Source organism: Haemorhous mexicanus, chromosome 1 (genome assembly GCF_027477595.1).
Source record: "Haemorhous mexicanus isolate bHaeMex1 chromosome 1, bHaeMex1.pri, whole genome shotgun sequence".
NCBI lineage: Eukaryota > Metazoa > Chordata > Aves > Passeriformes > Fringillidae > Haemorhous > Haemorhous mexicanus.
Genome location: NC_082341.1, coordinates 128864206 through 128889122, shown reverse-complemented (window position 1 = coordinate 128889122; position 24917 = coordinate 128864206). Strand labels below are relative to the sequence as shown.

Genomic DNA, 24917 nt, shown 5'->3' with positions numbered 1-24917 from the left:
CTGTGCAGAAACCATCCACCTTTCGCTTCTGAGCCCTTGCCAACAGCCTGGGGTAACCCTTGACCGGAGACAGAGCCCTCTTGGCAGTCCCGCCTTCCACAACCCATCCAAGGGCAGCTGAGGGAGCGAAAGGGCAGCGCATCAGCTTTCAAGCTAAGCCGCTCTCCTCTGAAAAAGCGACTCCACAACACGCAGTGATGCAGTGATTTGGTTTGTTTTTTTTGTTGGTTTTTTTTTTTTTTTTTTTTTTTTTTTTTTTTTTTTTTTTCCCAAGGATATCCTCCCCTCAGATGAGCGGCTCTTTCCACGCGCAGTGCCAAGATCCATCCTTCCCTCCCCGGCCGCACACACGGCACTCACTGGGCGTGTAGCCGGGGCTCTATGTAATCCCCGCCGGCACAGCCCGGCCCCGCCACTGCCGCTCCGCCCGGCCCGAGGCGCTCCGGGGATGCCGCCCGTCCCGGGGGCCGCGCAGCCGCCCGCGCCCGCCGCCGGCCCGCGGGCAGCACCGCCGCGGCGGAGCAGAAAGTGAAAGTAGCCGCGGCCGGCGGAGCCCCATGGGAAAGGCAAAGCCCGGCCGTCCCGCCGCCGCTTCGGACAGCGCCGCGGTCCCCCCGGGCGGGCGGGCGCCGGGGGGCTGCTGAGCCCGGCCCGGCCCCTCCCGGCCCCTGCGCGGCGCTCCGCGGGCTGCGGGCGTCATGGCCGAGGCGGCGCCGCCACCATGACCGCGGACCCGTCGGCGCAGCTCCCCGACAGCCTCCGCACGGACCATGTTCCATGGTAAGGAGTGCGCCCCGCACCGCCCCGCTCCGCAGAAGGCGCCCCGCCTCACCTGACCCCGGACTGGCGCCGCTTCGCACCGCGGCCGCGCTGGCTTCTCACCTGCTCCGCTGCCTCCGAGCCGTCGGCCCCGCCGTCCCGCCTGCTCTGCCGGCGTGGTACTTCCCGGTGCCTTTTAAACCCTTGGTGACGGCTGGGGAAATTCCCAGTTTTGCTTTTTTTTTCTCTCTCTTTACCCCGCAGAATGAAAGTAAAAGAGTCCGGTTCCCATCACGCCTGCTGCCGGGAAGGGCGGCTCGGGAATGGCAGAGGCAGCGGGACAGCGTTGGGCGGGGGAGCTGCGGGAGGCATTGCTCCGCGCCGCTCCGCGCTGCTCCCACCGCGCTTTCCATGGGCACCTGCTTCCCGTGGCCACCTGCTTCCCGTGGGCATCTGCCTCCCGTGGGCACCTGCCTCCCGTGGGCACCTGCTTCCCGTGGGCATCTGCCCCCTGTGGGCATCTGCCCCCCGTGGGCATCTGCCTCCCGTGGCCACCTCCCTACCTGTGGGCATCTGCCTCCCGTGGGCACCTTCCTTCCTGTGGGCACCTGCCTCCCGTGGGCACCTGCAGCCCCGCGGGTGCCCCCGGAGCAGGTGCGGCGCAGCGCCGGGGGTGCCTCGCCCCCGGGCGGGAGCGCTCGCCCGCCCGCCCTCCGAACGGGTCCAGCGGGACGCAGGGAAAAGAAGGGCAGTGACCGGTTCTCCGCGGGAATTGCGGGCTGCAGAGAAGGGAAGGGGATAGAGTGAGCGGCCCGCCGAGATTGGGGTGGGTTGTGAGGCACCGGGGCTGCTGCGAGGGTCCCGCTGGGTGCCGCCGAGGACGTGCCTCGGGGTGTATGCACAGGAGGGTGTTTTAATGTTAAAAAGCCAAGAGGTTTGGGTTCTTGAGGGGTTTTTTTGGGTTATTTTTTAAATTTTTTTTAAATATGTGGAAATACTGGAAAATTAGCTCTTCCTGGCTTTTCTAGGAGAATTTTTGGGGCTTTCCAGATATGACTTAGGAGTTTCAGGGAGTTTACTGGAAAGATGGGTTATTACCAGTGATGCTCTCTTTCTTTTGAATTGCTGGCCATATGGAGCACCATAAACTCCCATTCTTTCGAAGTTACCTAACTTCAAGAAAACCCCTTTCAATTTTCAGTTTACATCTCTTAGAATTTTTTGTCACTTGTGTAATATTTTTTCCAGAGGACTCATTTAGGAATGTCTGAAAAAATGTGATCACCATCCTGCAGTGGCTCAAGGGACTTCATGAGTGTGCAATATGTGATCTACTTTTATTCTGTAATTTCCTCATTTTAAAAAGATTGGTGATCTGTACAATATCTTATCTCGTATCTCTGCTTGTTGCTGGACAAGCCACAAGCCAAGTTTAAAGTGGTGGGGTCAGATTGTTTTAATTTAGAGAATTGCTATTTTTGTCTCTTCAAGTGTGTTTGTGAAGCAGCATATCCAAATTGTTTGTACTACCCTATTGGTGAACGAGCATTGCAGTTCATCTTTTGCACTGGAATCAAGAGGTGCAATGGGAGATTGGAAAAATGTTGCCCTATAATTGAGTTCTTCAATGTTTTTTGTGAGTGTCTTTTAAAATACTAAATCTTAGTCCTTCAAACTGATAAATCATGCAACAGAGATATAGTTAGCATAGAGATTTACAAAGATAAAGCTCTGTGGAAGTCAGGAAGTCCCCTTGGAGCTTGAAGATCATAATAGAGTCACCTTGCAGAGTTTTTAAATTTACTACATGTAGGATCCATTTAAATTCACTTAGCTCATCAGGCTAGATTTCTTGAGACATTAATAGACCTCAGTTGATCAGTATATGAAAAGATCAGAAAATCTGGTTTTCAGCCCATGAAATTTCCAATTAGAATTTGTCAGGCAGCTTGCTCAAGAATTCTTTGATTTAGCTTGTACAGGTAAAATTTTTCCATTCCTGTTTCTAGGACAGAGGTGTACATAACCACATGTTCACATGCAATCTATGAGAAAGAGAGGGCTTCACTAGTCAGGAAAAGCATGCATTCTTCTTTGAGGATTCAGTCTGATGTGTGTGGTGGGAGTTGGCTGGGATGGGCTGTAAGGCACTCTGTTTTGTTTAATGGCAGTGAGCATGTGGTGTGCCTGTGGTTCTTGCATTGCAGAATATAGGTGGGCCAATGCAAATTATGGTCAAGTTTTATTGCTGTTTTCTTAGTTGTTCAAAATTGCTCTCTGAGGCTGTGATTTACTTGTGATGCCCAGGGCCAGAGATGCCCATCTCCTGAGTGCTGGACTGGCTGTACCCAACAGCCCATCCCTGACAGAGAGGAAGGAAAGTAGCAGCTAGGGCCAGGGCATCCCCTCTTCCTTTCCTGGCTGCTATCCCACAGCTACTCCGTATGCAGTTGTTCTTACTCAGTGGTGAAGATGGGCAGAAACACAGCATACTCCTCCAGGAACTTGCTGTGATCTTTGCTAGTCCTCCATCACAAATTTCTACCTTTGGGTTTTTTTTTTCCCAAACCTTAAATTGAAACTTTATCCTAGCCAGACTATCAATAGGCCAGAGTCCAATTATTCCTAATCATGTATTATCATGTACTTGGTCTCCTACTTTCCCTGTACCAGGTGAGTCACCTGCAGCCTCCTGTCAGTCTCTTCAGGCTCTTCTGATGTTTCAGTCTTTTCTCTCTGCCCATCCTCACAGACCTCATGTTTTCCTGGATGTCATACAAAGACAACAGACCAGGGGTCAGAGCAAAAGAAGGCAGTCCACTACAGGGACAAACAAAGTGATGGGCAGTGAAGTTTGCTCAGAAAGATTGCAGAAATCTTGCGGAGAAGGTTGTGTTGCTGCTTTATGTCATGTTATGGCCAGTAGCATGGATTTGTACATTTGGTCAGCCTGAAAATATGTTTAAACACACCTTTGTTATAGAGCTGTGTTCATGGGGATCTGTAGAAGTTATCAAAGGAAAAAGGGACAGTCAAGATGAGATTCAGCTGCAGGTTAAGACACTTGAATGTCTAAACATACATGATTAAAACACTCCTCTACATGTGTCCAATGTGGTTATGGTCCAATAAAATTCAATGCTTGCAGTGAACCCTGAGGATGAATTCAGCCCAAGCACTCACCAAGTAGCTGGTCAGCTCAGTAGCTGTAGGCTCTTATCTATCACCATGATATTTTCTGAAAAATTCCTTTGCCAGGATATTTCTCCTGAGAAGCCTCAGAAAAGAAATGTAAACAATAATTATCTGATTGCTTGGAATGTGGTCTGGAGGTTGCTTACCAACAGGTGCATCTTTGATTGGTTCCATGTCAATTGTTTTTAATTAATGACCAATCCCAGTCCAGCTATGTTGGACACTGGTCAGTCACAAGTTTTTATTATTCATTATTGCCTAGCCTTCTGATGTCTCCTTTCTCTTTCTTTAGTATAGTTTTAGTATATAATTTCTTAGAATAGAATAGAATAGAATAGAATAGAATAGAATAGAATAGAATAGAATAGAATAGAATAGAATAGAATAGAATAGAATAATAAATCAGCCTTCTGAGAACTTGGAGTCAAATTCTCATCTCTCACCTCATCCTGGGGACCCTCAACAACACCACAACACTTATCCACACTGGCTGAATCATCTTGGGGTATGGGGGAGTTTAGACACTCAAAGAGTGTCTTAATCTGGAGGTGAATCCTTCCCTCTAGCAAGGCACGAGTCATTTGGTTGTACAAAGATCCCTTTTAAACTATTTTAACAAATTACAGAATGTATTTGTTAATGCAGCACACAGTCTGTGACTTTAACTAACATGTACCTAACTGTTCTTCTTGTAATCCAGCCTTTTTTAGATCTACCTTACCAGTTCTGCCACTGCTCCTTGTTCTGTCTCCAGTGAATGCATCTACTTGCGCAATGGGAAATAAAACAACAGAAATCCGTGTGAAGTATGAGAATATACTAAGTCACGACATCAATGAGCTGGTAGGTAGTAGCTCTTGGGCTTCCAAAACATGTTGATTATTTCTAGGTACTAACAATTAATAATAAAAGCTCTAATGCTAAAACATGACAAAAGACCAATTTAAAGTCACACATTATGCTGGAATGATGGTTTTATTTGAGGGGGGTGCAACAATTCAGTCTCTTTAAAATCCCTGAAGTCTGTGGATAGTGCCTATTTGCATGTACAAATACTGTGATACAGTTTTTTGTGCCTGTGCATTATGTAGTTAGACACATGTACTATTTGGCCATACATCATAGATTTGATTAGAAAGTACTTTTTTCTAAAGTAATTTCATGACTTTTCTAAAGTAATTTCATATGCTTTTATCAAGAGAAGAAAGCATTACACTTGTAATTTGTTCTACTAGAGTTCTTGACTGAAGTTTTATGTTGTCCATTGAATACAAAGTATTTAATGGACAGTAAAAGTTTGTTTGTATCTTAATAGGTTTCTTTGTACCTATTAATATATCTTGTTTAGCCAACAAAAATTATCTTTTCTAGATAGCAGCAGAGAAAAGCTTAACATTCTCATGTGTAAATCTTCTCCATTATGGCTTTATGAGCCACATTTATTATAGCTTTGTAAAATAGTTTCTTAACAGTTTACCAGTCCATGCCCAAAATTTACCGCCTAATTCTTCCTCATTAATTATTAGCAATTAAATTCATCTGTCAAGAACACTTCCATGAGGGAACACTTAAAACAGTTGTATTAGTAGAGGCATTCCCACCAAAAAATGGGATTTTCCTGACAGGTTGTCACTAAATGAGAGTTCACCATACTGCTGCAGTCTTAAATCAAGATCTATTTGCATGAAATACAAGTAATATACAGCCTTTTTCAGAGGGAGAAATCAGGAGTTATTGCATTTCTTCACACTAATGAACTACCACCATCCTTCAAAGCATTATGGGCAGTGGCCTCCAACCCAAGACACATCAACCCTCATCTGGAAACAAAATGCCTTGCTGTTCAGGGAATCATCTTTTAACATTTTAATTATGTTATGTTGGTTGAGATTATGAAGAGAGGAAGGTATTTCTCTACAGATAAATGTCTTTATCCTGAAGGAGGCATCAAATTTGGGGAGAATATTAGTGGCCATATTAGAATAGGTGAATATTCCCTTTAGTTTGCTGTCATATTTCTGACAAAGACAAGTATTCCCTGGAGAACAAAACCAAACTCTCTTGGTGAGCAGTTAGAAGACAGCTGACCTATAAGAGGAAATGATACGAAGGAATAACAACCTCTGGGAGGCAGATCCTGCTGCCTTCTGGTGGTGGAGATCCATGAGGTGCATCCCAGCCCTGCTCAAGATGCAGGGTCAGGGAGGCTGGGGGTCTGTCCTGGCCTGGATAGGGCAATGCCTTGCCACTGTCCTGTTGTAGGACGGAGCTTGATGTTGTGTATCAAAATAAATACATAAACGAAACCTTCATGAATTAATGTTTGTGAAAACTAATGGGAATGTACTGAGCTCTGAAGCTTTTACTTCCTAGAAGACATACACAAGCAACTACTGTGTAAGTTTCTTTACTTTTCACCTTTTAAGAGAAATATGTCTTCTATGTATAATCAGTGTATTGTCACTATATAACAGCAAATCAGTGCATTGTCACTATTAACAGCAAATAATATGCATGCTGTGTGGGTGATAGCAACTCCCCAGCAGGTACTTTCCTGCAACTGCAGAGCCAAAGTCAATAGCTTTCAGTTCCTCAGCCAGATGTTTGGAGCAGCTAGGGGTTTGCTGCAGAGCAGGATCGTGAGTCATCTACTAGATCTCTGTAATGTAATTAAATTTTCACTAATGCCTTTTCTGAGCTCAGGATTTCCCTTAGGTTGGTTTAGACACAGCCAATAAACTGCCTTCAGATGTGGTTACTGTACATTATACTAAAGGTGATCTGAGGAAACTAGAGAGGATGAGCATATGAAGTGAAGGATATATAGTTTTTTAGGATGATTATATATAAATATATATATAAAATTATAAATTTTGGTGCTGTGCGACTGCAGCAATATCTGTTGTGGTACAAGAAAAGATGTGCATTGGCTTCCCGATGTTGGTGGTTTGCGTTTTTTAATTTGGTTTTGTTGTTCTGTGGTTTTTCCTTTGTCAGTGAATATTTGACTCCCTAAACTCTTGGTTTTGGAAACACTTTCTGGATAACGTTCTATTTATCTTGGGTGAACTTCTGAAATACAGGCAATTTCTGCAGAAAAACTTTAAGAATTAAGTGTCTGATGTGCTCATACGCATGGCTAAGTGAAGAAATCTAAAACAATACTGTCGTGAGCTGCCTTTTTTAAAGCTCTTTGGTTTAGCTGGAATGTCTGGATACAGGCTGAAGAAGACAAAGTTTCTGTTGAATTGACTTCCATTGTCATCTTGATGACGAGTGTGAAAGTGGAAGAAAAAAACTACAAGAGAGGATAAAGTACTGATAAAATATTATAATCAGGCAAAAGACCATATGATGTTGCTTAGGCCATCTTCTGTTATTATATATACAAAGTGAGTGCTACCATCTGTTTAGAGCTGGGACATGTATTTATTGAGACAAACACTGACAAACACTGTGTTCAATGTTACAATTCAAATGTAAGATTTAAACATTGCTCCATGTCTCAAAATTTCCAAAGAACAAAGCAATTCGATAGAATATGAAGATTTAAATTGAACAGATTTGCATCCATTTCTGGGCTCCCCAGTATGAGAGAAATGTGGAGCTACTGGAGAGAGTCCAGCAAAGGGCCATGAAGATGCTGAAGGGACTGGAGCATCCCTCTGGTGAGGAAAGGCTGAGAGAGCTGGGGCTGTTCAGCCTGGAGGAGAGAACGCTCACAGGGGTTTCATCCATGTGTAGAAATACCTCAAGTGAGAGGACAAAGAGTGCAGAGCCAGGATCTTAGCAACAGTGCCCAGTGATGGGACTGGGGCAGTGGGCACACACCAGCACTCAGGAGGTTCCTTCTGAACATCAGGAAAGAGCTTTTTACTGTGAGGGTGACTGAGCACTGACACAGTACTTCCATGTCTAAACATATATGATATTTTACAGGTAAATATGTCTGCAGAGAATCGTGACAAGTGCTGCAAGAATAAAAAATATGAAAATATCAAAGTGTTTTTCTGCAATGATTCTGAGGTAAAATTTAACTTTTCAGAATGTAGAGCATACAAACCCAAATGAGTTCTTTGTACACTCCAGGATAACATAGTGTGATAGGGTAATATTTTGTTTTAAAAGTCAATCACAATATTCAGGATGGTTTGTTTTCTGAATCTGGAATTATATGATGTGTTGAGTAAATTGGCATTTTAAACATTTAAATATTAGGCAATTCCATGTCCAGGAAATGTGGGGGGGGGGGGGGGGGGGGGGTTTCCTTACTACAAAGATTCTTCTATATTTTTTAAACAAAACAGACACATTTCTTTTTGCCAATGGAAGTAAACATTATGATTTCCCAATCTATTTTTTAATTTTTCTACAGAAAGTTATATTAGCTAAGCTTTTTGCTTCAGACCTGAAAGCTTTAAAATAGTAGTTTGGGCAGATCTCAAATGCCAGAAAGCACAATTTTCAGCTGTTGCTACAGATTTTATCATGACTTGGTAAAAGGACTGGCTGCATCAATTGATTTGATTACAGCTGTGATTTCTCCCTAACATCCTTATACTACTATTATTACTACTAAAAATTGCTGCTTTAAATATTTCAAAAAGATGGCAGGTAAGTCAGATTAGTTATGTATTTCATTGAAAAAGATTTGCACTATGAAAGCAAGTGAAAGCAATAGTAATTGATGGAGGGTTTGGGGTTTTTTAAAGATAAACCAACATTGCAAATAATTAATGGTGCACAAGCTTTTCAAGACACATTTTCCTTGCTCTCTTGACAGGAAATAGAATCACTACAGAGCATGGCGTGCAACATGCTCAGATTCTTTAATAAGCAGAGAATCAGCAAAGCCTTTAGACAGAAAGCAGCATTTGTCTCATGTGGGACATTACAAGTTCTACAGTGTAAATGTGAAAGACCTAAAAAAGAAAAGGTGAGTTCTACTCAACTTTAGTAATAGTTTAACTACTTACCTTATTTTTTAGAGCTCTTCAACACAGATATCACATCTGCCTCTAAAAGATACAACTATCTTGCACATGTTGTATGCCAAAGAAAGTTTTCTCTATATAGCATTTGTCTTGTAATAGACATTAAGCCCAGTGCAAAGACTCAAAAAATCATCTGGAAGTCTATGGTGAAGATACCTGCTCTGGTTCAGTAGTGAACTGAATTTCACTTAAATCTCCAGTGAGAGACAAGGACCAGACTTGTGCAAAGAAGGCATTTAAGCTTCTCTGGAGTCTAATCAGAGTTGTAACTTCTCACTAACTCTAAGAGTAATGTTTAATTTGGTTTGTCTCAACAAACAATTAGGGTGAAATTCTCACTTTTCTGTAATCTCTTTGGTCTTTATTTTAACCACAATCTCTCAAATTCAGCAAGAACAATTAGGAATGATAATATTTGGTTTTTTATTATTTGGCAGAATCTTCTTTTGAGGTGCCACTTAAATGTAGCACAGTGATCTATTGACTACTGTAGCAAAGGAAGAGTGTTCTTTTAAGTGTGGCTTGGTGTAACCTATTGAATACAAAAATATTAACCAACATCAAAAAGTCTCCACATAGGCACCAAAAATATAGTGCTTAAATAGATGGATTCAGAAGGGCTTCATTTAGCTTTTTATTTTTCTCCTTGAAGTGGAGAGACTCACAGTCTGGGACAAGATCTTCAAAGTAATGTTGGTGTCTGTATTTTGCTTTGTCACCTCTGGTGAATCCAACATTGGCCTTACTTAAAAGGTATCCCAGTCAAGACATAGAAGTTAGTGCCACCCTTGCAACTCCTGCCTAACTTTATGGATTCCTGTTTTAATTTAAAGACCAATTAAAGTAATTTAGCAAAAAATTATGAGCAGTCATTGATTATGAACAAGAACCAGGGTAGTTTTGTCTGGCTGAGATCTTGAACACTAGGGCACAGCACCAGCCCCTGGAACTGTCTGTCTTGTTCCACTAGTCTCAACACGTATCGTCAAAATTTGGCTCACAAATCAATTGGCTTTATTTTCTGAGTCCTTCAGACCATGGAGGATAAATTTTAATCTGTGGTGGAGTATGTACATGTTCTCAGTTGGACACACTTGTTTCAGGTGTCCTTACTTGCTCTGAGTTAAAGCCACATTCTCATAGTTCCATGGGCAGGGTCTCTCCAGTATTCAGATGTAAGGCAATTGGTTTGCTTTGAAAAATGGCTACAGGAATAGAATAAGCAGTTCTCAGATCACAATACAATCTGTTCTCTTTCAGGTTTGCTCACGTGTATTTCGTTTAGAAGATACAGAGACAGGTGAACAGTCCAAAAAGAAATGTAACCAGGAAGTTTGTGAACTGAAAGAAAATATATCTAGCCTTCGATCCTGCTGGAATAAATTTGAAAAAATCATTTCCAGGTGATTCCAGGTGAATCCTGCTCTTTTCTTTCGAAGTGGCATTACTTGGTATCTTTGCATTTTATATGCATTCTTCAAGTAAACTTGCTCGCTTATATGAACACTTTGTGCCAGAATTCTGATGGAAGGCTACTGTACCTTGTTCCTGGAGATGACAGAAACACAAATGGCTGAACCAAGCTGCTGAAGTCCGAGAAGTGGAAATAGAAGACCAGCATTTGAAATAAAGAACTCTGCAGAAGTCTGTGTCCAACCTTTGTGCTCTGGAAACTACTCTGAATTTCCTGATTTTTCAAGTAACTTTACAATACTGTCATATGAAAGCAGCCACTTACATGTCGACTGGAATTTACAAAAAACATCTTGGAATCTGCAGATGAAGAAAAAGAGTACAAAAAGGTAGCTGGTTTCTTTATATCTATGCAAAACACACCAAGGACCAAAAGTAACAATTTACCAAAGCAGCAGATTATCTTGGATATGTTCTCCTGACACAGAAGTGGTTTTGGTGTGGGTCTGATGGGTCTGCTAACTGATTTGGGTTTGGAAAAACAGGGAAAAAGTTAGCTTTTTGAAAAACTTAGGAAGGATACTGATTTTTGAGAGATGCAGCATGCTTCTGTTGGCTGAAGCACAGGCAAGACTGAATCCTGTGGAAGAAGAAAAAGATGCCTGAATGTAAGTTGTTCAGTTGACTGGAAACAGCACTACACTCATTCATTTGATCAACCCAGAGTTAGCTGCAGGAGGAGCTAGAATTCCTTAGCTTCAGATTGTGATTTCTCATATGCAATTATTTTATGTAACATGTTTTAAGATGTTAGGCAAACATGACTTAAAATATGTGAATATTGTCAGAGAATAATATATTGGCATTTAACTAATAAAGTGCTCATATTTTATTTTGAATAAATAGAAGTATTTTTATAGTTATTACACTTTTGCAGTTTCTTACTTTGATATAACTCCTTTGGTAATAAAATATTTGTCTTCTGTGAAATTGAGCTGTTCACTTTTTGACTACCATTACTCCTTTTTTAGGGTTTATTCAGAGATAGCCAGTCATTTGAAGACCAGTTGTGGAATTCCTGTCTTAAAATACCCATTTCTTAGCTGCTTGTAACCTGCCCAGTTTAGGTAAACATTTCTATACCAGCCATCTGCCTTGGACTGAATGCTTCAGGAAAGCTTTAGTTAAGTCAGCCTGTTGTTTCCTGGTTTGAAGTAAACTAACATAAATTGTTTTATCTGTGGTAAAAGAATTTTTCTGTAAAACTACTCTGTAAAAATGTTGGTATTCAGAACAGACACCTGAAAAAGCAGTAAGATGTGCTTCAAAGAACTCAGTTGATTGTAAACAGCACTAGTTTATGTATTTGACTGGAATAAGATTGCTGTACTGAATCTGAGAGGGAAGAGGTTAAGAGCAAAGCATGCCATGCTTTCCTGAAATACACCCTCTCCAACCCCCCATGTATTTATGATGATGATGATGCAGGAGGGGTAGCTTTGTAAACTGTGACTGAGACTTTCACATATTCTCTTTAGCTCTTCATATAAGAGATAGCAACTTTAACTCCAAACACCTTAAAAAACTGAAACCAACCCCAAGCCATAAATCTTTTATGGAACAGGGAAAGGAAACATTTCCCAGTATCACACTGCAGATAAAGAGAACGTAACCACAATTGTAAGGACTTCGCTGGAAATCCTTTCTTCTGAAAGAGGACCCGGGAGACTGCAGATTCAGTTGGTCCCTGAGACTGACAAACAGTTGTTCTGGTATTTTTTGGAAATTCAAGAACAGTTGAAAGCCAGCACTTATTTCCTAATAACCACTTGGCAAGCAAAAGGCAGTGTGAGTTAAAGCAAAAATACACAGATGCAGTATTAGCTACTACAAAATTGAGAGGTCAGTCAGTTTAAGTTACTTCAGCAGCAGTCCACAACTTAAGTCTTGAGAGAAATAAAGCAATTCCAGAACTACCCTGGGCCAAAGACCAAGGGGAGATCCAGAGCAGAAATTTAAATGAAGTGATTATGAAATTGTGGATTTCTTCTGATTACTTCTCTTAATAAATATCCTGCCTGATTCCTGTTGCCACCACTTACATGTAAACACTAACTGCTAAATGCATTGACTTGCGCTCTTTGATTTGTTCCTTCAATTTGAGAACTTCCTCAGGTTTCCTGAACTTACTAATGTGGCACTAAAGTGCTTTTCAGGAATAGGCAAAGGAATGAAAACTGTGCATGTTATCATCACCATAATACTTACCTCCCTGCCACCTTCACTTATGCATTTATTTACTTATTTGGAAAAGAAATGAGTAGGTCAAAACCAGGATTTAGAAGAAATGAGTAGGTCAAAACCAGGATTTAGAAGTACATGGAATTTATGGGAAGGTGTCAAGGATAAAAACTTAGGTATTTAAATTAAAAGGATTTTTACAATGTTTTTGCAAGGGGTTCAGGTTTGAGACCATTTAAAGAACCTGAAAGTGCACAGAGTCCATGGGACAAGTCCATGGGACCTGATGCAATACATCTGTGGGTTCTGAGGGAACTGGCAGACGAAGTGTCTAAGTCACCATCCATGATATTTGAAAAGTCATGGCAGTCCAGTCCCTTTGGATGGCATCCTGTCCTTCAACTTGCTCAGAGTGCACTCAATCTCACTGTGTCATTGATGAAGATATGAAAAGAGCACCAAAACAAGAGTTCTGAGGGACAGCACTCAATACCAGCCTCCACCTGGACGCAGACACACTGACCACAACTTTCCAGCTGTATCCATTCAATTTCTTTTCTACTGAATAGTCTACCCTTCAAATCTGTATCTCTCCAAGTAAACTAAAGAGCTCAATAGAAGGAAGTTCCCCCTAAAAAAAAATGAATGAAAAGAGGCATTGATCTCTATTCATCCATATTTAGCAAAAAAAAAAAAAAAAAATCAGCAATCCAAACTCTTATTGTAATTTCTGCTCACATATATGAACTTCTGAAGAAAAATATAAATAACTTACTTTTTTTCTTAATAATTTCATCAATACAACAGTGCTCTAATGTCATGAAGGAGAACAAACCCAGATCAAGCTTCCTATCCCTTACAGTTCTATTATTAAGAAAAAAAACCAAAAAGAAATACTAAAGATGACACAGTGTAGGGCTCTACATAAACTAAATTCTCATTATAGTTGGGGAAATAAAGGAGATAGAGGGTTAACTTTAAATAAGCAGATCACACTGATTTAAATACCTGGTATGTTTTTCAAGGTGACTTAGGAATCCAAATCTCAACTCACTCAATTAAAAAACTCTGTTCTTTGTGTACCTGAGATCAGACATCACAATATTAATAAGACTGAAATTAAATTACCTACCTGCATGCTATGTCATATAAAATAATTTTACATTTGACTACAAAAAATTGCACATCACAAGAAGCTTTATTGGCATATTTGCTTTATTGTTAACAAGTGCCAAATTAGCATTAGGTGGTGATTTACATTTATTAATTAAAACAGAACTGACACTTTAAAATAACCATAATATACAAAATAAGAGGCAAACAAACCAAGGAATTCTGGCAAAAAAACCACCTCACTGGATGGTCACAAACAAATATCCTATGTACTGAGGGGCAAGGCAAACATAATAAATGCAATGCTGAAAAAATTAATCACGTCCAACACATGAATGAACACGCCATTTAAAAACACAGAACATTAATAAATAAACTTCTGAAGAGAAACATATTAAGTGTCATACGAAGGATGAACACCAAGAGTTAGAGCAATCATATAAAGTAGGTTTTGTAACAGCTGTACTGTACTCAGCACTTTACAGATCCCACCCAAATCCATTCATGGTTCTGCCAGAAAGTGAAACTGAAATATAGAACTATGGTAAACCATGCATTTCTTTTAGAACGTGGGTTCAATACTCAGCCATATTAAATTGAATATTTGGTTTGCTGACTTAAATGTTCAAATTTAAAATGGAAAATAAAATTATGGAAAATATAATTTCCATATATGGAAAATTATGGAAAACATAATTTCCATATGGATTATTTTTGTAAAGAATGAATACTTATTAAGAGAAAATATGAAGAAGCTATTTTCTGGCAAGACGAAGTAGAATGGGACTAAATCGGATCATCCAGAAATGTCTATTATTCTGGGCTGATGTAACACCAAAAAGCCAAACCCAAAACAAACCAAAAAATGAACTAGTATACAAGAGTAATCTCTTATACTGTGAATACTGGAATGAAAATATCAACCAAGTAACTACTGAATTCAGCTAATGAAGTCTTTTACCTAACACTTCTTCCAACAACACAATTAGGTCATTCAAACCTTACTTAGCAAGATGAAAAAAAAAAACAACTAAACCAACCAGCAACAAAACAACCACAAGTTGGAATAAGCTGTACTTGAAAGGCAATTAAACTATTTTCACCCGAGTCACTAAAACAAATGTTACCAAAGATGAAAATTCCACCTTCTCATACAACCTATTTAACTATTCATAGCTTACTCAAACTGGATAGAAATGAAATTGAAAAAAGTGCTCTTACTAAACACAATTTTTTCAGCCAAGATTAAAAATACTCCTAACAAGTTTGTTCTTTGCAGATATACAAAGTCTATGTGATGGAAACTAGCACTTCCTGTGACCTTTGAAATACATAGACAATACCATTCAATTTTATATGCAGACTATTTACATAGTCCACATCAGTGTGCACACATCTTGTTTATTTAAAGTACTGCAGTCATACCTCCTTCCACTGACTCGGTAAGCAGGCATCACGGAAATGCTCTCCCTGCATTCAGGCACCAGCTCTCAGCTGTGATGGTGAATTAGGAGCTAGTCCCTTGCAGATGACAGAGCACTTCCATGATGCATAAAGACTGGCTCGGGTGTTACAATACAATCTGGAGCTCCCATCCTGTGAAGGCACAGGACGTGTGGCTGCACTGGAGTGGCTGCTGCCCCAGCACCGTGGGAGAGGCTCAGTGCTGGAGCACCAAGGAGAGCTGCCCCTGCCTGATGCCCTCCCAGCCAGGAAACTCCCAGGTGGAGCTTTCCCCCTCCCTCCAGGGAGTCCAAGGGCTCTTCGAGTCTCTTTGGCAAATTTGAAAAATTCTGCCTATATGCTAATTTCATAGTTACAACCTGAAATGGGGGTGAAGCACTTCCCTGTGCCCACCTCCCTGCAGTGATGTGTAAGACTAATTATGCATATAAATACATATTTTAATTGCTGTATATTTGGAGATTCCAGTTCTGAAACTACCTAGGGTGTGGGCATCATGCATAAATATAAACCTGTATAAGGTACATCATATAGCAATTAAGCTTTATGCTATGCTGTTTTTACTACTGAAGCTAGCATTTGTCATAACTCCATTGCACTTTTATCAGCATAGTTCCAATGATCTTGCACTACACCTCCTGGCACAGAGAGGTCCTTTGTATAAGAAAAAAAACACAAAAGTAGAATGGGAATGCAAACTCCCTCAGGCCAAACATCAAAACCAGCCTCTTCTTGTTTCTTTAAATGGAATTTTACTGTTAACCTTTTACACCCCACCTTCTTTAAAGAATGGAAGAACCTTAGTAAGAACATTAGGAAGATAAAATGGCAGACAGTAAATCTGTCATAGGGTTATACATTGGTATAGGAATCATCACAACAATTACATCACTAAATTTCACTATAAACGGACGGTGCATAGTTCATGTTTTTCCTCCCATGAAAGCCAAGGTATAAGGGTGTGGAGAAGACTAGGGCAAGAGGGTTTGGATGTAGATCACCAATAAATTAAATTTGGGAACTTCTTGACACATGTAATATACTAAAGATTGACAATTCAGTCCAACTCCCTGAATCTTTTTTCCTTTAAATATAACAAATTTATTTCCCACATTCAGTTCTTTGGGGACGTTATGAAAACCAATCCACTGCTTTGTACAACCATCCACTGAGATGGAATTACAGTGATCTCTGCTGATACTTTGAGTAATACAGGTTAGGGTCTGTGACATCACAGAATTCAGAATCCTATGTCATTCAGTAACGAAACCAGTTGACAAACACAAAACGTATTGAGCCTCATAAGTCTTACCATACAGCACCAAACTACACAGTCAAAAAGAATTCCATTCTCTGCTTATACTTACTGTGGATTACAACACACACACATTATCCAGCGTCACTATCAAAAGTCGATTATGTTTCATAGACCTTCTTTGTAGGGCCAAATAAAAAGATCAGTCTTAAAAACCTTTTTTCTGTTCAGGTTAATTCCCTATTTAATCCTCATGATAAATCACATAAGTGTAAATGAAGCAAATGATGTGCTACTCAAGTAATTTACTAAATGCTGCATTTAAAGCAAAGAATCTCACAAACAGCTCACAAAGCAGAAAATACAGTAACTGTATGAGTATTGATTTGAAATTAGGAGATCTGCCACCTAAAATTCAAAGAAGAGCCAATATGTTTTTTCCTGGAGTTACAATAATCTGAAAGGTATTTAGTGCTTTGTAGAAAGCATTTTTAATAAATGGAAAAATGCATTTTCCAGCAGAAACAACTGCAAATTCATCAGGCAAGAGTAGATTCACTATCTGATCAAACCTATTCTGGACTGGTATCTTTGCTGTTAGACTCTCAGCTCACAATACATCACCCTGCAGACCTCCATGGCCCAAGTCCAGGGCAAGATCTCCAAAGCAGGCTTATCTAAGGAAAGAAAGCAGAATTCCAGTTTTTCCAAATACAGACATGAATGTGCCATAATACAGATCCTAGAATCAAAACTCCTAGAAAATAAACTGGCTAGGATTTGTCAGTTTTAAGTATCATTACCAGTCATCCATCCTATCATGCTCAGTAGCCAGTTTATACCAATTGTGAAAAGACTACACTGAATGAAGTATAATTTATTAAAAAAATTGTATAAAAAGTGCAAGACATTCAATGAACTAATTTTAAAACATGAATAGCTTGTGGCCTGCAAGATAACTACATCAAGTCTCTTAAATCACTCACTCTTAGACTGGTATCTGCTTTGAAGATGTTTTTCTTCAATCATGCTTTCTTCCAAATTGGCCCCATTGATAATCACAATTTGTAAGAATGTAAGCAAGGACCATAAAACTATCATGGAGCACTACATTATATTTTGTCTAAGTTGTGAAGAAATTAAATTAATTGAAATGAATGGTGTTTGTGAGCTGGAAGTACCAGTTTCTGACAAAAAATGCATTTACTGTGGGAAAGGCACAGTTAAGTTATTTCAGATTGTTCTATCACACATAATGAAGACAGTGCAAGTACTTCAAAGAAAAACTTCACAAAATAAATTACAACAATAAGATACAGCTTAAGTGATTTGGCTTGTTTTATTAGTAAATGTGTAATTTACTAATTTACTGTGTAATTAGTAAAAAACCCAACAACTTTGAGTCTCTCCTTTCTTCCCAATGGATTAATGTGAAGTCTATTACTAACTTGAAGAAACTGCTGTTTTGAGATCAGAAAAACATAAAATTACAAAAAAAAATTAAAATTCAGGTATTGACACATATAGCAGTGAAGCACAGTTACTCCCCTATTCATTCATATGTGTAAGCTGTGCTATTTTCACAGGAATAAGAATAAAAAAGACTCACTACTTACATCAAGATCTACTGCTCTAATAGCATTCCTTTTTATAGAACTATTTTTTTAATTGGATACATCAAGAAGGCTGTTTTCAAAATAAGAGCTCAATATTTTGGTAGGATAAGCACAGACTTCAACTCTGCTTGAGGAAATGAGGGAAAAGAAAAAAACGAGCAGGACCTTTGGAAACAGGACAAAGCACAACACCTTTAGATATGCTACTCATGGTGGAGCACAGGAAGAGGAAGACAAGTATTTTGAAACAAAAGGAACTTAATAAAATGAATAATAATAAAATTAATACCGTATTTTTCCTTATAAATACATAAAAATATTAACACATTTTTACTGAAAAACAGATCATGGAAAGCCACAAAAAGAAAATCTTGCCTTTCTTCTTAGATGCAAAGAGAATTCTCAGGTAGTCTTTCACTTTGATTCTTTAAAAAATCCTAGGAAGCAACTGCAAAGTCCAATTAGCATATTACTGTTAAAGAATTTAAAGATCTGAACTTTTTACACTTTTATCTAGGAATTTATAAGGAGTTCCTCATGTTGTTTTCACTTAGAACACAGCATCTAAGTTACTGTCACAGATGAAAGAAATGCCTCCACAGAGAAACTTTTGAAGCCCAAGTTGTTCATGGCTAGTTCCCTATAGGCAAGCATTACCCTACATAAGAGATTTAAAAAATCCTTTGCCTAGTAGGATTTACAAAGCAAAATAGCATTGAACCTCTTCAGCTACCTAGGTTACTTAAAGCATTTTTACCTTACTTTTAAATATTTTCAACAAAGATTAAAGAGTATTTCCTTGAATGGCACAGTTTTAGGTAGCTGCTATTTTTATATACAGTATATATAATTGTTTATAAATAACTGTGTAACCAGAAGATTGCACTCAGAAAATTACAAAGTGATCTTTTGACTTTTGTAGCATGAAGTCTAACTGGGTGGAGTACTCAAGCTTTCCATGCAACAGTACACAGCAGATGCTCTGATTTCTTGTTTTCTTTCTGCTTTAAAGAATGTGTTCACACAACCATTCTTCGAATTCCACACTCACAGCAGAACTTTGCCCATTCCACTGGATACTTTGTTCCACATTCATGGCAGAACTTGGATAACTGAACAGGTGAAATTCCTTCACTGCTTTTTGCACTTCCTCCATTCACTGAGGATGGGCAGTCTCCATTGTCATACCCAGTTTTCCCATCAGACCTGAAAATTCCCAGATGAAGAACATTCTCTGTAGTCAGTTCAGTATAACAATGAAAAATTAGACTAATCCTTTTAATGAATATAGCTATTGTTACTGTCATTTTAATTCCTTCACTTCCTATATACAGTGGTATATTTTATATACAACGCTACCCAGGCTCCCATACATATCTCCAGATACCCACCTTCCCTGCAAAAAAATAAAAATCACCAGAGTTTGAGGAGAAAATCTAAGTAGTCAATGAAATATTTGATCTAACTGGAGTGTTTGAAAACTTAAAACTTAGCTTGTCAAAAAAGGAAGGCTAAACCAGCAATACAATTTTCATCCTACCCTTTAAAAGGGCAAGACAATTTGTGTGCTTTGCATGCAGATTTAATTCAGTTTCTACTGAAATAATATTTGGCTATTATTTCAACAGCTCCCAAGCAGTTTTTGACATTTCCAACAGGGTCTTCTGTACACATCTGAGACAGCTGATGACAAAGGTATGCTGTCAGATGATAAACATGCAAAATATATTGAGCACCTTATACAAGCCAAATAATATTGATAATCTATTAACTGCAGAGAATAATACATTCCCTAACTTCTTTTGTGGTAGGTAATCCCCTTTAATGAAGGCTCTATCAATTACAAAGTCCACAAAGTTGAAAGCTACCTTAAGTGAATGTCTGAATTGCTAGTTTTTCTTCTGTTTGTCAAAGCACCCGTGCTCATGGTTCTTGCCACACTAGGAGGCGTTGATGTCCGAGTTTTTGTTGTGCTTCTAAAATAGAAGAAATATCTGATGCTTTATACACACACAGAGAAATACATACAAGAATATGCATTTTCAAATATATATCTATCCACCCACACATATTAAAGTGCATCAATCTACACACTAGCTAACTGTATGAAAAATAACTCATTTCCTACCAACAGCGGACAGAGGAGCTTCCTGTTCACATGTCTCACTTCCTAACAGGTAGATACTGCATTATTGATTGCTCAGTACATTCTAATGTCTACCTTGACAAATTGTAAGTCACTTTTTAGGACTGGCAGGTCTTTTAGGAAAATGGAGAGCAGATGACTGCAGGTTTTAATAGTTTAAGATCTGTAGAAAGGATACCATACGTTCAATACTTTGTGACCAATATGAAGTGAGTGAACAAGACTATTTTTCTTCTTAGATAATGCTGGAAATCTTTTTTCTTCAAAGCATAATTACATTTATGAATATAAATAGTAGAAGAAAGAAAGTGCATCCAGGTGGGCATTAAGGCCTAATTTTTTTCTAAACTGTCACAGTGTTCCTGAGGTTGGAGTGAATACTATGACCACACAAATATGGAAACTGTTTCATTCAGGACTCATGAGTATTATAAAAAGTCAGTATACAATGATCAGCACATCCCAAACACTGAGAACATCTTGCAGCTGGTTTTGATGAATAGAGAAACATCACAATACCCGGAAAAAAAAATGAGCAGCACTAAGAAAAATAAATTGAAAGGGGCATAGTTTTATCATTAGTGATAAAGGATAGAAGTTTTCATCATTGCTCAAAAGAACTACCATTCACCGGGATTTCTTCTTCTTTGGCAAATCTTCAGACTATGACATCTTTTGCATGATCAAGTTTTTCTGTTCTCATTCTTGAATACCAACGCATAAATGAAATTTAAGTTGGGACTCACTCAAGGACATTAAAAAAAATTAAAATAAGACTCCATTAAAAAAAATTAGTCACCAAGAGACCATTTAGTCCCTTCAGATAAACCTAACTCCTCCTTTAAAAATTATAAACTGTCTGGTCTTGGTTTGGTTTTCAAACCACATATACGGAAATGTGGTTTACACTCCAGTAACTTCAAATGTAACACTGACACAACTGAGGAACATGTAATAACTCCTGAATTATAGACATGCTGCATAAAAAATTTCTCCCTTCATGTCATGCACATGGAACAAATACGGCTTTTCAGCTCCTTCTGTCACTTCAACAGTGGGGTAGTGATAAAATAATTAAGCACAAAGGTGGAAGTCAGCAACTAAATGCAAGATTACTTAAATTGAAATTATATCTAACTGAAGCATTCAAGTTTAACAAGAATGGCTTCTACTCGCAACAGGTAGAGTGGAATGATCAGAGATTATGGATCACTGGGCAGAACACTAACCTTTTCCATTAGTTTTCCTGTCTGCCCCTTATTTTGCAAGAAGATTCTAAAGAAGGACTTAATTGAAAAAAAATACTGTACACACAGAAAAGCACTGCATCAGTTATATCAGAATTAAAACTTACTAGAAGTTATGCCAGCCTTTCAGAAGGTACAGAATTCTCGAATAAAAGTTCTAAATGTAACCTAAATTACACTGCCATGATGTACAGATGCTACATACTCATCTTGTGTTATTTTCCCCATCTCATTACACAGTGAAGAAAGACCTTTGCTTATAACTGAGTAAAACTCATTAGAGCTCTATAGGAGAAAGAACACACTGGACTTTACTGTTACTTTACCTGTGATGACAGAAAAGCATATAAAGGAAAAATCAGCTGCACACACAAAAACATTATGGGATCATCATGGATCAGGGATCATCACGCAATGAAGCTAAGAATAGAATTGTGTCTCAATTCCTATTTAGACAGCTTAAAGTAATTGAAAAACAAAAATTCAAAATTATTACTGACTCAGTTTTCTCTGCATTTTCACCTTGGGACCAACATACTACTTCTTCAAAACTAACAGCATTAATTTCTTAAATTGAAGTCTCTTCAGAGTGTACTTTGAATCAGTTTTGAACATCATGTTAGGAGTCCTGGATATTTAAAATAAATTGATGTGAAAACCAGTCCACTATTCTTCCCTGTATTTCAACTGTAAGAAATACCCTTATCTCACTGAGTACTCAGAAAATTCACATGGTGCTTTTGTACTAAGTGTATACTAAAGAAATTTCAGAGAAACCAGTGTATTTATACAGCATTCAGGCCACTGACTGAGCTGGGGAGGGGAGAACATCGAAATACTGAAAAGCCACATTCAAAGTGCACAGTCCACCCTGTATAAAAAGGAGGCAAAGTCTTATGGACAGATAAAACATGACTCATTAAAGGTTTAACAGGACATCTTCTTTCCAAGATGTATAAAATCAGCTTTCTGCATATTTCTGCAGCCTTTTTCCACAACTAGTTTTCTAAAAATATAGACAAAACCTTAAATATGTTTTCAGACCAGAAACTTCCCTTCCAACCTTACCTATTCTGTGATTTCTGACATTTTTGATGAGTAAATGAACACAAGGAGTAGGCTGCTACTGTCTACAACTTTACTCAGCCTAAATCTAGACACACAATTAGCATCAGGTTTTATGTATGTTTGGTGATAAATCTTGAAATTGCATCCTTAAGTAGCAATCTGATCTCTAGAGACAGATGCCTTCCAACAAAGTTAGATGTTTTTGGTTATTTCAACTTGTACCACCACAGCTTGTTTTTTTCTCATCTGCCCCATCTCTGCCTTCTCTATATCCTTGTCCACGTCTGTTGTTTTTCCTGTTTGGTTGGGTTTTGTGTTTTGTTTTTGAAAAGCTATACAAATCCATGCTCTACATTGTATCACATGAAGTAGAGCCTGACAGCAGATGAGGCTAAAATTGAACACCAGCTAGAATTCTTAAAATCTAGACATACTCTAAAGAAATTTATTATCCACTCTCTGTTTTAAAAGAAATATGATTGAAAGTGACTTCCCTTAAAGCAGCTCATGTACATCTAGTTGAATTACCACTGCTTTCAAAATAGAAATCTGAAAGTAAAAAAAGCTCGTATTTTTCTATGCATGCATGTATGATTAGGTTGAATTCTATCATAAAACACTGATATATAAATCTTGCTTCTTAGAGTGTTTTCAGATATCCTTGTCAGCTGCCACTGCTATCCACAACAGTTCATAGTTCTGTGCAAAGTCATAAATAACTTTCTGCTGACTAATGGCATGTGTCCCAAAGTCCAGAAACCTTTGCCATAAACTGCAACCATCCACACTGCTGTGCTCACTTTAAGAAAGTTTAGGAACTATTCACACTTGCTGAATGCTGTTGGCATGCAATACACTGAATAACTTACTGTCAGTAAGGCAGATTTCATTCTTGAACTTAGCAGATACTTGAGTAACAACAGGATTGTATGGAGAGCAGAAGAAGTATATAAAGCCTATAACTTTTAAAAAAATTTTCTCAGGAAGAAAAAAATCAAATCATTGCTCTATGGATAGGGCCTGTTTTAGGCAATTGCAGTAATCCACCAAGCTAAATTTCCAACATCTTAATAATGTATTACAAAATTAAAAACTGAGCTAATTTTTGATGGTTCACAGGATTTATAACTCTAACCAAACATGCAAAGGAGCAAATAAAAACAAAAAAATTCTGTTTGTCTAAAAAGAGCTCCCATTCCTTTCATTCCTTTTGATTCTTCAAAACCAAAGTCCCTGTCTCAAAGATACTACAGCTTTGGTTACAGCATTAAGAGATCCAGGCACATTTCTACTATGTAAAGCAATACATTCCACGTATGTGCCACATAATTAATTCCTTATTTCTCTTTTAGAATATTAAAACGTAGCCTATTTGAATTTGGCATATTCCAAAATACAGCAAAGGTTTAACTACAATTTAGTATCTATTTCCTTTTTAAAAGGTTAGAATAATTGGAATAACCTTCCTTCCAAATGTAGATCTTATAAAATCTCTGAATATTCAGAAGTCTTTATATGAGGTAAGTTGGACTTAACCGAAGACTTTACCTTTCATTACAAAGTCTGCCTTCCTCATATTTTTGGATCATTACAGCTACCTTACAGATGTAGGAGTTAGAGGAATATCTGACCTTAAGAGAATAAAATTACAATTTTACTTTGTCAAAAACCGGTATAGTTATCAGGCATAAATGCTTACTTCAGCTTTGCACCATGCAAATCAGTTTTATCTTGGGTTTAAAAAGGCACCAGTTCATTACTTTTAATCTGTAATCAAGATGCAAATTCGTTACTTCTAATCTGTAATCAAGCACTGACAGAAGAAATCAAATCTGAGGGAACCTTCATCTTCCCTGTCCTATGAAGCTGTTTACCTCACTCTGATACTAATGATATCATCTACTCTTCTCCCACAGCATTTATATGGAAGACATGCTGGGAAGCTGATGTTCATCAAGGACATGCTTTTCTCCTCAGGAGAAACATTTCTGCAGAATAGATAAACCACACTGATTTGTAATACTTACTTCTTTACAAGCAACAACTCATCTGGCCTTTTGATGGTACTGTCTGTTTTTGTATCAGTGTCATAAAACCTTTGTACATCTCTCCCAATTCGCAGTGGTGGGCCTAACTTGTCAATCATACTATTAAAATATATAAAGGGGTGCTCATAAGGACAGTGCTATATTGCTATTTAAGTTATGCAAAAAAAGAAATTAAAAATACTCTAAATTCAATACTTATATTACCAAAGAAATCCCATTGACTTAAAAGCAAAAAAAAGTAAAACTCAGACTTTAATTATCCAGCAAACAAAAGGGTTTCTTCCTGCTTTGATGAGGAATGTATTGGATTAGGTTTCCAATACATTTTTTAAAATTCTTTTTCAAACAAAACACTAAT

At 38.5% G+C, this 24917-nt stretch overlaps 2 protein-coding genes across 2 annotated transcripts in view; one reads left to right on the top strand and one right to left on the bottom strand.

Moving 5' to 3' along the window:
* The first annotated feature begins 626 nt into the window (after nt 1-626).
* Nucleotides 627-11351, top strand: IL7 (interleukin 7). The gene is made up of 5 exons (XM_059862644.1): nt 627-780; nt 4655-4797; nt 7894-7980; nt 8738-8890; nt 10209-11351. The coding sequence occupies exons 1-5, from the start codon at nt 771-773 to the stop codon at nt 10353-10355; spliced, it is 540 nt and encodes a 179-aa protein (XP_059718627.1). The 5' UTR covers nt 627-770; the 3' UTR covers nt 10356-11351.
* Nucleotides 11352-13781: 2430 nt separating this feature from the next.
* Nucleotides 13782-24917, bottom strand: part of ZC2HC1A (zinc finger C2HC-type containing 1A) — a 34905-nt gene continuing 23769 nt past the window's right edge. Inside the window, exons 9-11 of the mRNA XM_059862632.1 lie at nt 24539-24658; nt 19919-20026; nt 13782-19256 (exon numbers count right to left, since the gene is read on the bottom strand). Coding sequence (XP_059718615.1) covers nt 19070-19256; nt 19919-20026; nt 24539-24658 — 415 coding nt within the window. The 3' untranslated portion in view covers nt 13782-19069. The remainder of the gene's footprint in view (nt 19257-19918; nt 20027-24538; nt 24659-24917) is intronic.

Coding starts and splice junctions, on each gene's coding strand:
- IL7 (XM_059862644.1), top strand. Junction 4,798..7,893: donor GTCACGACATCAATGAGCTG/GTAGGTAGTAGC, acceptor GATATTTTACAG/GTAAATATGTCTGCAGAGAA. Junction 7,981..8,737: donor TTTTCTGCAATGATTCTGAG/GTAAAATTTAAC, acceptor CTCTCTTGACAG/GAAATAGAATCACTACAGAG.